This window comes from Amaranthus tricolor, chromosome 9 (genome assembly GCF_026212465.1).
Source record: "Amaranthus tricolor cultivar Red isolate AtriRed21 chromosome 9, ASM2621246v1, whole genome shotgun sequence".
NCBI lineage: Eukaryota > Viridiplantae > Streptophyta > Magnoliopsida > Caryophyllales > Amaranthaceae > Amaranthus > Amaranthus tricolor.
In genome coordinates, this window is record NC_080055.1 from 28,091,113 (window position 1) to 28,104,456 (window position 13,344).

Consider the following 13,344-nt stretch of genomic DNA (forward strand, 5'->3'; position numbering starts at 1 on the left):
GATAATCCCTTCCCTGCTATAAAATGAAGAATCAATTCATCAGAGGCATTCTGATTATTTCAAACTATGACTAAATGTAGCAGGAAAACAAATTTTACAGTCCGACTAGAAATTTCAGGAACAAGTAAAACATTCATGGACTGAGTTTGGTTACCATATTAAAGATGAGAACGGATTTTAGAACCAGAAAATTACGATGGCTTGTAGTACTTTGTAGGAACAAACGGCATTTTAGTAACAACACCTTCGTAGGATTTTCCTCGTACCAGAATGTTAACCTTGGTGCCAGCCTTGTGGTTTCCTGACTTGACATAACCCATGGCTATGTTTTTCTTAAGGCAAGGGCTAAATCCTCCGCTGGTGATTTCACCGATGTTTTCTCCTTTTTCATTCTGAATTTCACAGTGACTTCTAGCAGGTGGCCCTGACGAGATAAACCCAACACGCCGTTTTGGAGGGCCATCGGCAATTTGTTTAAGGATCACTTCAGCACCAAGGAAACCGCCTTCTTCTCTTCTCCTCTTTCCGACAGCCCACGTTAGTCCGGCCTCAATTGGTGTAATGTGCTGTTCAAGGTCATTACCATACAGACATAATCCAGCCTCAAGCCTCAGGCTGTCTCTAGCACCCAATCCGGTGAGTCTTACCTTGCCTTCGGATTTGTCCAAGATTTGCTTAGCAAGGTCCACAGCATACTCATTGGGAACTGAAATTTCGAAACCATCTTCACCGGTATATCTGAATATTGATACAGAAATGTCATATCAAACATTACGACTCAAATCAAAAGTATGCATCTGTTGTTTAACTAATCATTTAAAGAAAATTTTAAGGTGAGGGATGAAGGGCAAAACACAATCATTCTATTGAAGTTAACTTAACAAAAGCATAATTATATGCTTGCTTAGATTCTTCATTTTACTTCAATACTCATGTTAGATCCTCAACACTTAGAAATAGGTTCGAAATCTTTCGACATATTTAGAACCAAAAACAAGAAGTACATTAAAATGTGACTTTGACACTTAAGCACGTACTTATGTCCACAGTCCACACAAGTAGCCAAGTTCAAGTAAGACAAACTCTATGATAGTGGCATAAACGGTAAGCACATTGCGCATAAAAAAAAAGTTTGCAACTTTTTTCGGTGAGAAAGAAGGGGGTGACGGCATGGAGCTTACCCCGTCCTAGTGAGATAGCAGGGGAATCCATTGATGTCTAGCATACAGAACTCTCCAAAGTAATACTTGCTTAGGTCAAATTTAGTTAAATGTTGTAGAACCGGGGCAGCAAGAGGACCCTGAAAAACGCATCCAAAAAAGTTCGTTAATGGTTGTAGCGGGTAAGACACAATATTGAAAATCATCCTAAAATACAACACAAATGTGTGACGATCAATGAATCAAGAAGCATAAACCAATCATCATCACCATCATATCCAGTGTTTTCCGCCATAAAAACTATGATCAGGGTCTGAGAAGGGAAGACAGGCGGCAGCCCATACTCATAAAGGAGGATACAGCTAAAGAGTCCCTCAGCTAAGAAGCATACACCAATGATGATTACAAATGGAGCAAAATCAAGTTTAACTATGATTTGAGATTGAACTAACAGTTATACAGCCATAATGGTGAATGTGCTAACAGCCTTTAGAGCATAAATTTTTGTCAATGCAAGTAGGGGGAAGGACCGAAGGAATGGAGAAAATAAACGATGAACCTGCAAAGCAAGAAGAGATCGTTCATCATGAATGTGCCACGAGACATCACCGCCTTTTAATTTGAATACCTTCATATGCTCCTCGATATGAGCCAAATCCTTATCTCTACAACCCGCATTCACAACCAAATATATGTGATCATCCTTCACTTTGGTGATTACCGTGTCATCGATTGATCCACCCTTCTCATTAGTGAATACTGATAATGTTCCGGTGCCTGGGGCAAGCCCTGCAATATCACCAATAACAAGTTTTTCGAGGAAAGGAATGCAATCCTTCCCTTTGAGGCTCAATCCACACATATGAGCAACATCAAAAAGACTACCATTTTCTCTACAGTTCACAGTCGAATCCATAATCGAGTCCTTGTACTGAATTGGCATGCTCCAACCAGCAAAAGGAACCATTTTCCCACCATTTGCAACATGGAAGTCATAAAGAGCTGTCTTCTTAAGATCTCCCTCACTGGCAAAAAATCGTCGAGCAACAAGATTCTTCTCAGATTGAGCGAGGCGCCTAGTAACTGATTGCCCAAGCTTCCATAGCCCTCCTCTTCTCATTTCCTAAAATCAAATCTTCTGAGCATATAATCGGAAAAAAGAGTTTCTAAGATCAGAGGACATTCAACATAAAGGATACAAAGTGACAAATGACAGGGCCACAGGGGTCTAGTTTCGGAAATTTCAGCAGGAAAGTAAACAGCTAGAAACTTGTGGCCTACAATCTGGAATAAGCTTTGCAGTGAATCTATGTTACTTGGACTCGGATATTGATGTCGAATACTGGTACGTATCGTGTCGGGTACTCAAGTAACATAGCAGTCAATGAAAAAATGACAGCTTACAGCATTAGGTCACACACGGTGTCTAAAGACAAAATGTTCGGTTAACCCTTTGAGTTGGGAATCATCAAAAGGAACCTTTAAACCGAAGAATACCACACACGCAATAAATTTAGAGGGAAATTCGACGATAACTAAGACATTTAAGAAACTTCGTCTCTATGTCTTGCGTTATATTAAACTCCCTGCGAGTTGTTGCTTCCTCCGAAACTTAAGTATACATACAAGAGAAACAAATTGCAGCAAAAGGGACACTGATTGTTCTGCAGCTCAGTAGATAAGAACCACAACAAAAGTAGTGTACACGAAGCAATCAATGTATCCTTTCAAATGTATAAGCAACCTCCCATTCATATACTCCCTCCGTCCCTCTAAGTTTGTTACTTATTCATTTTATCTAACTTATAAAATTTGCTACATTTCTTTTTTCTAAAATGACCCCGTACTCTAAAACTAATCATCATTAGTACAGTTTATCATTCTCCTCCTACCCTCCACAAATTTCACAAACTTTATCTTATTCTATTCAAACCAAACCAAATTTAAGAGCCACCAAAATTTTTAGGTAGCAAACTCAGAGTAGTGTGGCAATTTCACACCAATACTTGAAATAAACAATGTCATTCATGACATTTTACAGGCCCTGGGCAAAATAATAGATATGGGCGCTCCATATAAAAGATTAATTTTGGTCTTTAGTTAGTACTTGAAAAATAATAGAGACGAATCCCTTTATATTGGAAAAAATTATTTTGTTCAAGATTCATCTTCTTCCTCCTCTCTCTAACATGACTTCTTTCTAAAAATGTCTACCGTAGACTCACAGATTACGCTGAAAATAGACCCTCTATGTATCCTGGGCACTAAGCGGCGGTACTTCTTACCTACCTAAGAACGGCTCTGGAAATAAATGCTATAAATTTTAAACCTACCCATGTACCTAAGAATAAAGGCAAAGGGATATTAAGAACCAATATGCAATGTCATCATCAAGAGAGGCGTATACTATAAAGTTTCTTGAAAGCCATGCAGCCAATCAACATATAGATTAATTCAGATAATTGTGATGGTTATAAGGTAATGGTACCATTATCATATCATAAAAACAACAATATGGAAAAAGGAACCAACAAAATTCAAAACTTTCTTCATAAACAATACACAGCAACATCTAAGAAAGGGTCTATCAAAGGACAATTACAGGCATTGCAACAACATTCTTTTTTATTATCCCAGTGCCATTAGTGCTCCCACTAGACGATATTTGAGCGTCGGATACACGTAACCTTACCTTAAAGCGACAGCATTTAAGGTTATTTTCTATTGATTCTTGATAATAAATATCATGAACAGCTTAATATCAATGAAAAGAAAACGAAACAACAAATATAAATGATGCAAGGAAACTAATCTAGATCTCAATGTCAGCAACAATAGAAGGACATCAAAATTACATCACCAGGTGTTTGATAAAATTCCCCAAAGAGAAATTTACCTACAAAAAAAGGCTCCTTGGATTTTCAGCTTTAACAGAATCTGAGAAATGAAGTGGGCATTACCCAATTAATCTAACAAAGAAAAAGTTATAGTCTTTATGTAATAAAAGATATAATATTTTTCAGAAATTCATATAATATAATATATATTAAAAAGGAAATAAAAAAAGGTACCAAAGGAAAATCATGGGGTTGGTGGTATGTAATAGTGGGTCGGGGAGGATTCTTTAAAGGCAGATCCAAACAGAAATGCCCAAAGTGAGCGGATGCCACTTTCTATCTTTTCTATCTTTCTCTTTTGCTATGGGCTATGGCCTATTTGCTTGTAGGATCACCACTCATGCTTTTTTATTTATCATGGGTTCAATAGTTGATTAGCATGTTTTTGAAGATCCTATCTGCTTGTGTGGACCCTAGGATCGGAGACGTTTTGTGCATCACGTTGTACTCCTCTTTTTACTTTATGGGCTCATGAACGGACCACTAACGCACTTACAAGTTATAACCAAAAAGGTGCAGTCAGTCTTCTGAGAGACCGTCTCTCTGAAAAATGTCTTCCAAGTCGTATGCCCAACCCATCAAAGCTTAATTTCTACTTACTGTATCGTTAATGCATATTTTTATCATTTTTAATGGCTAGTTACATCATCCTTAATGTTTTATTATAGTATTCTTAAATGCCTACTTGCATCATTTTTAATGCCTACTTACATCATCCTCACTTCTTACTTACTGTGTCCTTAATGCCTACTTACAATATTCTTAATATCTACTTATATTATCTTTAAATGTCTAATTATATCATCCTTATATGCCTATTTACTGTATTCTTAATGCCTACTTATAATATCTTAAATGTCTATTTACAACATTCTTAATATCCATCGAGTAACTTACTTTATATTTTCTTTTATTGAGTCGCCAATTAAAAATTGGTCTCTAAAAAAAGACGTATAGAATTTGTGTAAAAGGTGGAATACTAGAGTGGATGCCGAAGTGAGCGGTTAAGTGCGCAAATTGAGAAAGCATCAAATTGGAGTATAATTCAAAATGACCTTAGTTTAATAATTGATATTTTCATTATGATTGACTAAAGATTTATAAATATCGTGAATGGAACCTAATCAAGATGAATTATCCACTAAATATATTATAAATATGCATCTAAAATTATGGTGGTTTTGTTTTTTAGTTCATTTATAATATTACTTATTCAAATTCTAATTATCTCTTTGGGCTTGGCGTAAAATAAAATAGTTGTATATATGATTATATTTGATGTAGTAATTATTATAGTCTGGTCATTATTGACTATACATATATAAAAGATATCTTTAAATCATTATGTCGCTGCTTTTAAATATAAATATTTAAAAATATTTAATACCTTTTGTTAAAATTATAGCTTATTTTTGTGTTGATGATAATGACATTTAAGTGTTATATATAACATATTTTGCGGCATTTTTATAAGTTTTTGATTAAATTGATTCAATGACATAATTTGACAAAAACATTTCTAACCTTTAATTGGAGTGATAGAGTATACCGTAATTAACTCTTAAAACTCCAACCTTTATGTTAAATTTTTAGTTTGAAATGACTCATTAATTGATAGCATAATCAAACATTTAATATTATATGATTACTTATTGTTACTTATATTTAAATAAGCTAAATTTGTTCTCAAAGAACTCACTATCTAGTGAGTCCAAACTTGGCCGAAGTTATCAAACATCTTAACTAAACACGAGCGAGTTTGAGCCCATTATATGTATTTTTCAAATCTTGCTAACGTATTCGAATCTCACCAACGTATATGCAAGTTGTAACACAACAAAAGAGATTCAAACACAGCACGAAAAGCTTAAATTTTGACATGAAAGAATAGCGTATACATTACACATTTGTTCTAGTACTATCATAACGAATTAGTCGAAATCTGGTCTCGGCTCTTCTTTGTAGCTCAACCTATGTAATGGATAGAGCTCCTTCAAACTGCTCACAGTCCTAATTTGCAATCTTAGATAGTAGAGCTTCACAAGAACGACGATACATCAAAAATATTTGAAAACCAACACGTATTTCTTCATTATCATATTCCTAAAGATCCCATCGACAAAAATTCGGAACACTGTCCTCCGACACACATACCTCCATTCCGATTTCCGGCTATACAAAAAGAGCTGCCTGCCGCAAGCAAATAGAGTCGCTAACAAAGTACCCTGCACGAAAACTTGGCAAGTGCACTGCCTAACTACTTCATACTAGTAATGGTCAAAAGCAAACCGAAATGATCGCTTGGCAAAACTGGACAGGTTAATTCTTGGATCTTGTTCTTGATTTTCCTCGTCTTACTGTAAGTCAGATCGGGTATTTCCTCGGTTCCAATCATATCGATGCTGCAAACCTCGAAATCAGTCAAACAACAGATAAATCTATCAAGACGTTTTCGTAGAGAACGGTTACCAGTTAACATCTTGTTGGACTTGGTATCATATGTATATCCAATCTCGGTAGGTCTCAGCTTTTCCCAAGCATCGAACCATCCTTCAGCACACGGGAACTGACCATCGAGTTTATCATCCCAGTTCATGTCGCCACAAAATACGACATTTGGAAATCCTTTTAGAAAGTTTACAGCTTCTTTAGCCTGATTGACTCGCTCCTTCGAGTTCATTTGATCCCATGTCGGAGGACCTGGGGTAGGACTCTCGAGATGGCTAGTAGCCACCACTAGTGACTTGTTCTCGTTCACTTTCATTTCCGCTACACAGAGTTCTCTGCCCATTCTTGTGAGGCTGAATTGTTCACAGCGGAATGATTTTAACGGAAGTTTGGTTAACTGCAGGTAAAAAGATAAAGAAAAATAAATTAAAACAACCACTGTTTTAATACAACTTAATTATAGTACTAATTAAGTTAGTTAAGATTTTAAGTTAAGTTCATCTGAATAGTATTATTTTAATACAACTTATAATATTTATTCAGTGAAAACTCTTCCGTTATGTCAGAAAAAGTATTTTATAAAAGGTGATTAGAACTCAGGTTGTTTCATAAATAGCTAGTTATTACAAAAAGAAGTAGACGTGAGATCATGAAAAGCATCAACAGATACACACAAAGTTACGATTGACATGTCAAATAACCTAATGAGGTTTGTGTTCCTCGATCTAACAAAAATATTTTGGAATAAAAAAAAAAGCTTTTTGTACAAATTTTAGGTCATTTAACATTTTCACTAAACTTTTGGTTGAGTTGGTGTGCCATCTATACTCGTTTAGGAGGTCTAGGTGGGTCGATCAATCTCAATTTCTGAGCTCAAACCGGCAAGAAAACAAACAACGATAGTTTGAAGAGTTTTATACATGGAAAAAACACCAGAAATCACATGTACAGTATTCACTTGGTAGTCCGCAACGAAACAAGAATATATAAGTTCGAAAATTCGATCTAATCTATGAATTTATTCAACAAAGCAAACAAAATGATGAATTGAACCCGAAAAAAAGTACTCCTGATAGCAAGTATTAAAGGAACGGAAACAAGTCACCTGCATGCAAAAGTAAACCTCGGAAGCAGCCCTTTCATAAGAAACAGAACAACGATACTTCTTCCACCACGTAGAATTTTGAAGAATGTAATATATATTCGGAGTGATCTCCTATAAGCAGAAAAAAACAAGTTATATGTGCAGAAAACGAAGAATCCGAAAATCCCGATGATATAAAGAAGCCAAGAAAAGTAAACCTGAAGACAAATGACATCGGGAGTGTGTAGCCGAATAAGGTCGCCAATCGCTTGCATTCTCCTATGCACCTCTAAATCTTCTGCAAACCAAACATTGTAAGACAGAATCTTTATTGCACTGGAAACTTCCTTGAGATTCTCGAGATTCTCCACACCAAAATCATTAACAGAATCTGAAACACAAATCAGTATCTTTACCATTTGGATCATTTGTTCAAAAACTAAGCCATGAAATTGACACACCAACAAAAAAACTAAGTCACAGAAGCTATAAAAGAGTGGAAATGGATCAATAGCCATAAGTCATTAAACTTACCTAAAACTGAAACCATCTTCTTGGAGGACTTAACCTCGCGAAATCCATCTACTTTGACGGGCTTATCGATAAAATTACTTCGGTCACAGAGTTTCCTCTTAAACGTAACACTGTCGTCCGCAGTATCTGTCTTTGCTGATGTTACGCCCTTCATACCTAAAGCATTTTCTTTTTTCTTTGCAGTGAAGGAGCGGAGAGCATCAGCATTCTCTACACAAATAAAAAATAAAATCACCCAGTAATTAGCATAGCCTAATTAGACATGAAATTATCCGCATTAACATCTACTGTCAGGTAATGGACAGCAGTGAGCCCATAAGATAGTCAAATACTCTATTTGTTTAGCAATGATAACTAATAAGTTGAAGCATTATAAGTTATAACCATTGAGCTTACAAAAGCCCCAACATTTTTGTTCAGACCCTTCATTGATGAAATCTAGATTAGCAACTTGGGGGTAGTTTGATCAGCAAGAAAACAATATGGGTTGAAGTTGACAAACTATAGGGGTGTTTGGAAAAATAGCTTATTAAACAATGTTACTTTATTTTGACACAAATAGATCGTTAGATGGTCAAACCCTCTAATGCTAGTGCTTGCTAAATTATTCTTATGAATAAGCTATTTTTGAACAAGCTGCTCTTAGCAGCGTGTTCAAAATTATCTGGTCAAAGCTCATAAAATCAGTCACTCCAATCAACTATCGACTATTAACTATCAGTCATTTGTCAAACAATCCATACAAATTCAAATTTCCCCAAAATTGGGAACATTTCTAATCCGATGCAACACTAGACCAACAAGTAAAACGAGAGTATTTCCTGGATGAAGATAAACAACCTATAATAAACTCAATGGATATGAGTAGATTTTTTTTTTTTCAAAACTGCTTGCTGCCCCCGAAATGCAGTACGTTGCATTCATCCAAATAATATGTTGGGTGTGCTGCATCCCGAAAGTGTTTTTAGATGATTGTTGGCTTTGACTTCTAAGCATCGGCAATTTCGGCCACATCCCAACCCAAGGCCATGAACAACTCTAGTTTTGAGCAAATGCAGGGGAACTTCAACATCTAGTCAAGGTTATCAAACTACAAGTGAATCTAGAGGTTTATATCAATACAAGTGAAAAACAAAAATAAGTTCGGACTGTTTCAAATAAGGGTCAATAGGTTCATCTAAGAACTGAAAAGTAAATCTAAATCACATTCCACTAATTTCTTGACTAATAAGTTCTTGATAAGATAATACAAATTTGGGTAAGGGCCAATAAGTTCATATAAACTATAGAAAAAAGAGTGTTAAGAGTTTCCTATCTCCGTTTCAAGATTAAGGAGGCTATCAGAAGTGAACTTTATGATGATGAGTCAAAGCAAGTACCAACATATCAAAGAAAAAGAACAAATGTTTGTAAGCATGGGTTTCATACAGATGTAGTCTACATCATACTAATGGAAACTTATGTATTGCAGTCATCTGGTTCAAGCTATGGAAGGAAGGGTCCAAGAGATGTTGGATTGAGTATCACAAAGGGACACACAATTATGCAGACAAACTACTGAGAATGAGATACCCTATAGAAAATGCATAGCTAAATTGAGAAGCACACATTTTTCACAGCACTTTACCACGACTTTTAACAATATGTTTGAATAACATTTTTAAAAGAAAAGGAAGGATAGATTAATGGGATTTCCTTCCAAATCTTTCGGGATAGAATTTATTTTATTAAAATTGTGAAGGAGTTCGTGATTCTCTTTCCTTCTCTTCCCTTATTTGTATGAAATCCTTTCCCTAAATTTCCAGCCCCTTCTTGTCCCTCCCTTCCTCCTATCTATACATAGTGTAAATGAACACTTCTATTATTCAACAAGTCTTTTAAGTTGGAACCGAGGTCTAACAGTTAGTGGGTGGTTGACTGAAAGAGCCACCAAGATTTCAAGCAAACTAAACAGAATCAAAAAATGAACAGCTCAAAACTACCCCTCATAAAAAGGAAGCAACTTTCATTCTTACAAATCAAATAAAATAAAGAAAAAGGAAGTCACTTCCATTTTTACAGGTCAAATATAATCAACAAAAAGGAAGCAACTTTTAATTCCAGTTTTGTTATGTACTTAAGTAGTAGGATTCCACAAGATTAAAACAAGATCATTCACATGCAAAACAACAATCAACAAACAGAAATATATTTTTCTGATAAATTGAAAACCCTTCATTTGTTTAATTTAATTAATTCACTAAAAAGTCAAAACCTTGTACCTGAAACAAAAACATAAAAACAGATTATTCACAATTCACATCAAAAAAACATCAATCAAAAATGGTAATGAACTCTGCAACTAGTCAACTTGAAATTAAATAATAATAATAATAATAATAATAATAATAATAATAATAATAATAATAATAATAATAATAATAATAATAATAAGCTGATAAATTAGGGAAATTTCTATATGCTAGTCTATTCATTCGTTTTCATTCATCAATAAAGAGAAAAAGATTTAAACTTCAGAAACAAAATAACTAAACAAAGTAAGTGAAAAGTCAGGGAAAGGGAAAACCCACAGAAAATCATTGATGGGGGGTCTAGGAAAGGAATTTCATTTCAAACCCAAAAATAAGGATTTGTATTCATACTCCTTCCCAAACAACCCAAACCTATCATTTTCTGTAGACTCATCTCCCTTTCCACTACTTCTTAATATCACCATTCACCACCATTGATTTTGTTTGGTGGACAAATGAAGAAAAGATTAGAATTTTGAGGGAAAGTATTTGGAATTCAGAGAAATCAAGAACTGGGAACTTGGGTTATATAAGGAGAAAATCTGGGTTTTAATGGAGCCATGGAAAACGCGTTAAATGGTGACACCCTACTATTTTTTTTAGTACAAAAAGAAAAAGATTTAACCTTCAGGGTTCAATATAGATGACATCATGCTTCAATAAGAGCTATCCTATATTCATATGGTGAATTATAAATGACCTACTGTTATTCTCTTTGTCACTCTGAATTTACATTCTTATTCGAATTCTCAGATACTCCCGCTAAATTCTCTTCAATTTTACTTAATTTAAATCAACAAGCTCTTGCATCGATTTTATTTCATCAACAAGCTTTCAATTGGGACACTTCAATTTTACTAAATTCAAATCGACTAGCTCTCACATCGATTTTATTTTATTTTATCAACAAGCTCTCATGATCAATTGAAAGCGACACATAATATATCATTTATCTATAGAGTTATAATATATCTTTGAAAAAAATGACACCATTGTTGGGATGAGTTACCCACATCGATAAATTGAAAATGGTATGCACGCTTTATAAGCTATTAGAGACCTTCTTCCCATTGCTATATCTCCTTGGCTTATGAAGTGTGTGCACTTGTGTCCCCCGTTAATATGCTGGCATTCACAATAAGTCCAGCCTAATTTAACATGGTATCCGAGCCGATGGTTCGATCAACAATTTAAAAATGATAGGTTCGAAAAGAATGACGTTCCTACCCTAATTGATTACTCTCACATGTGAACTTGACGGGGGTTCGCATGTGAGGGGTGTTGGGATGAGTTATCCCACATCGATAAATTGAAAATGGTGTGCACGCTTTATAAGTTATTAGAGACCTTCTTCCCATTGCCATATGGTTTTGGGATGGTATATATCTCCTTGGCTTATGAAGATGTGTGCACTTGTGTCCCCCGTTAATATGCTGGCATTCACAATAAGTCCAGCCTAATATAACAACCATTTGTAACAAATCAATCTTATATTGATTAGAAGTATCATTAAAAAATGTTACACTCATTCCTCTAATTATCATGAGAAATTGTTTATCAGCAAAAATTACTCAAATGCCAAATGCAGTAAATTCCACAATATCGTATACAATTCAAAAATATATACACTAAATTGACATAAGCATTTGACAGAATACGTCATAATCACGAACACAATCAAAAAATCCACTTAAAAGAAAACATTTATTACATAAATATTTACTAAGAACTTTTAAATTTAGGAAAATAGGCGATGTAAAAAAATCAAAAATTGAACTAACCAGAATCTGGGTCTTGTAATTTGCGCTTATTTCGAGACCCACCAAATTGAATACCTTGATCAACAAATTGATCACTACCCGATTGAATTTGAACCGTTTCCTTTAAACCCACATCATCATCAACCCGACCCGAATTGCAACGGCGCAAGGGGAAGAAAACAGAGCCCACAGATGAAGCTCCGGTAAGATCATCATCCGGGTCAGTAGAATCCAATTCTAGGAAGTTAATTGAATTACGAGTGTCACAAATTTCACAGTTTGAGCGACTATAAAAATTCAAAAAAGTACAAGCTTTGCAAGCCCATTTTAGGGGTGAAGATGAAGATGATGAAGAAGGGTGAGAAAATGGGGTTAAGCAAATTTGGCAGGAGGATGATTGGGAAGGAGGGTTGAGAAACGTGCATTTAGGGCAAGACCAAGAAGAAGATGTTAACATTGTAATTGAGGAAATTAAAATGGGTTGAAATTGGGGATTTTGATGGGTTTTATTAGGGTTTTTGGTGGATTGAAGATGATGAAGAAGATGGTGGGAAGAATGGAGTAGAAGAGGCTTTAGAGTTGGAGTTGTAGTGGAAAGAAGCATTTGAATTTGAATTTGTGATTAGTGAGGGTTTGTTTACGGGGTTTTAATTGGAATTCTTTAAAATTCTCTCAATTTGTAAGGGTAAGAAAAATCATTTTGAGGATTGAATTTGTGTTAGTTGATCAAGTATCATATTTTTAGATATACATTTGGCTTTGGCTTTGATCCTCATTACTTATCTAACATTTTCTTCACGTCAACCTATTCGATAATTAAAAAGAAAAGAAAAATACAACTAGAATCGGAGAGTCTTACAAGTGAGTCTTTGTCTAAGACTAATAATGGTGAAAAAATGTTTTAGAGTAAAATCGATTCTTGAAAAAATCTTGTGAGACGAGATAATGTAATGTTTCTTTTCTAATTCAATAACATATGCCAACTCAAATAAAAATACACTCATAAGTTTTTTTCTACCAACTATTTCTCATCCTATGTGTCTTATCAAATTTTTATGTCACTATTTTAATTTTTGCTATGGTGTAATATCCGTCTCTTACAAGAATTTGTGAAAAAATATATTTAGAGCATCTTACTAAGCTTCATAACCTCATATTTCAAATCTTGAA

At 34.8% G+C, this 13,344-nt stretch overlaps 2 protein-coding genes across 4 annotated transcripts; both read right to left on the reverse strand.

Annotated features, from left to right (window-relative positions):
• Positions 1-24: 24 nt before the first annotated feature.
• Positions 25-4,296, reverse strand: LOC130824536 (aminomethyltransferase, mitochondrial). 2 transcript variants are annotated; one of them, XM_057689586.1, is made up of 4 exons: positions 4,057-4,296; positions 1,720-2,298; positions 1,182-1,300; positions 25-738 (listed from the first exon to the last, which is right to left on the reverse strand). In XM_057689586.1, exons 2-4 carry the CDS (start codon positions 2,278-2,280, stop codon positions 192-194), a joined length of 1,227 nt encoding a protein of 408 aa, XP_057545569.1. In that variant the 5' UTR covers positions 2,281-2,298; positions 4,057-4,296; the 3' UTR covers positions 25-191. The 2 variants fall into 2 exon arrangements, with proteins under 2 accessions (XP_057545569.1, XP_057545570.1); XM_057689587.1 differs by having other exon boundaries at positions 1,720-2,283; positions 4,057-4,295.
• Positions 4,297-5,909: 1,613 nt separating this feature from the next.
• On the reverse strand, positions 5,910-13,003 carry LOC130824656 (uncharacterized). Of its 2 annotated transcripts, XM_057689744.1 has the most exons (6): positions 12,196-13,003; positions 8,124-8,333; positions 7,808-7,980; positions 7,611-7,721; positions 6,527-6,902; positions 5,910-6,459 (listed from the first exon to the last, which is right to left on the reverse strand). In XM_057689744.1, exons 1-6 carry the CDS (start codon positions 12,776-12,778, stop codon positions 6,449-6,451), a joined length of 1,464 nt encoding a protein of 487 aa, XP_057545727.1. In that variant the 5' UTR covers positions 12,779-13,003; the 3' UTR covers positions 5,910-6,448. The 2 variants fall into 2 exon arrangements, with proteins under 2 accessions (XP_057545727.1, XP_057545726.1); XM_057689743.1 differs by having other exon boundaries at positions 5,910-6,902.
• Between the last annotated feature and the right edge of the window lie 341 nt (positions 13,004-13,344).

Excerpts from the sequence above, each read along its gene's own strand:
- LOC130824536 (XM_057689586.1), bottom strand. The coding sequence starts at position 2,280 with ATGAGAAGAGGAGGGCTATGGAAGCTTGGGCAATCAGTTACTAGGCGC. Across the intron at positions 1,301-1,719 it reads GATCTCTTCTTGCTTTGCAG|GGTCCTCTTGCTGCCCCGGT; the intron begins GTTCATCGTTTA and ends TGCGTTTTTCAG. Across the intron at positions 739-1,181 it reads TGCTATCTCACTAGGACGGG|ATATACCGGTGAAGATGGTT; the intron begins GTAAGCTCCATG and ends ATCAATATTCAG.
- LOC130824656 (XM_057689743.1), bottom strand. The coding sequence starts at position 12,778 with ATGCTTCTTTCCACTACAACTCCAACTCTAAAGCCTCTTCTACTCCAT. Across the intron at positions 8,334-12,195 it reads ATTACAAGACCCAGATTCTG|AGAATGCTGATGCTCTCCGC; the intron begins GTTAGTTCAATT and ends TTATTTGTGTAG. Across the intron at positions 6,903-7,610 it reads AGGTTTACTTTTGCATGCAG|TTAACCAAACTTCCGTTAAA; the intron begins GTGACTTGTTTC and ends TTTTACCTGCAG.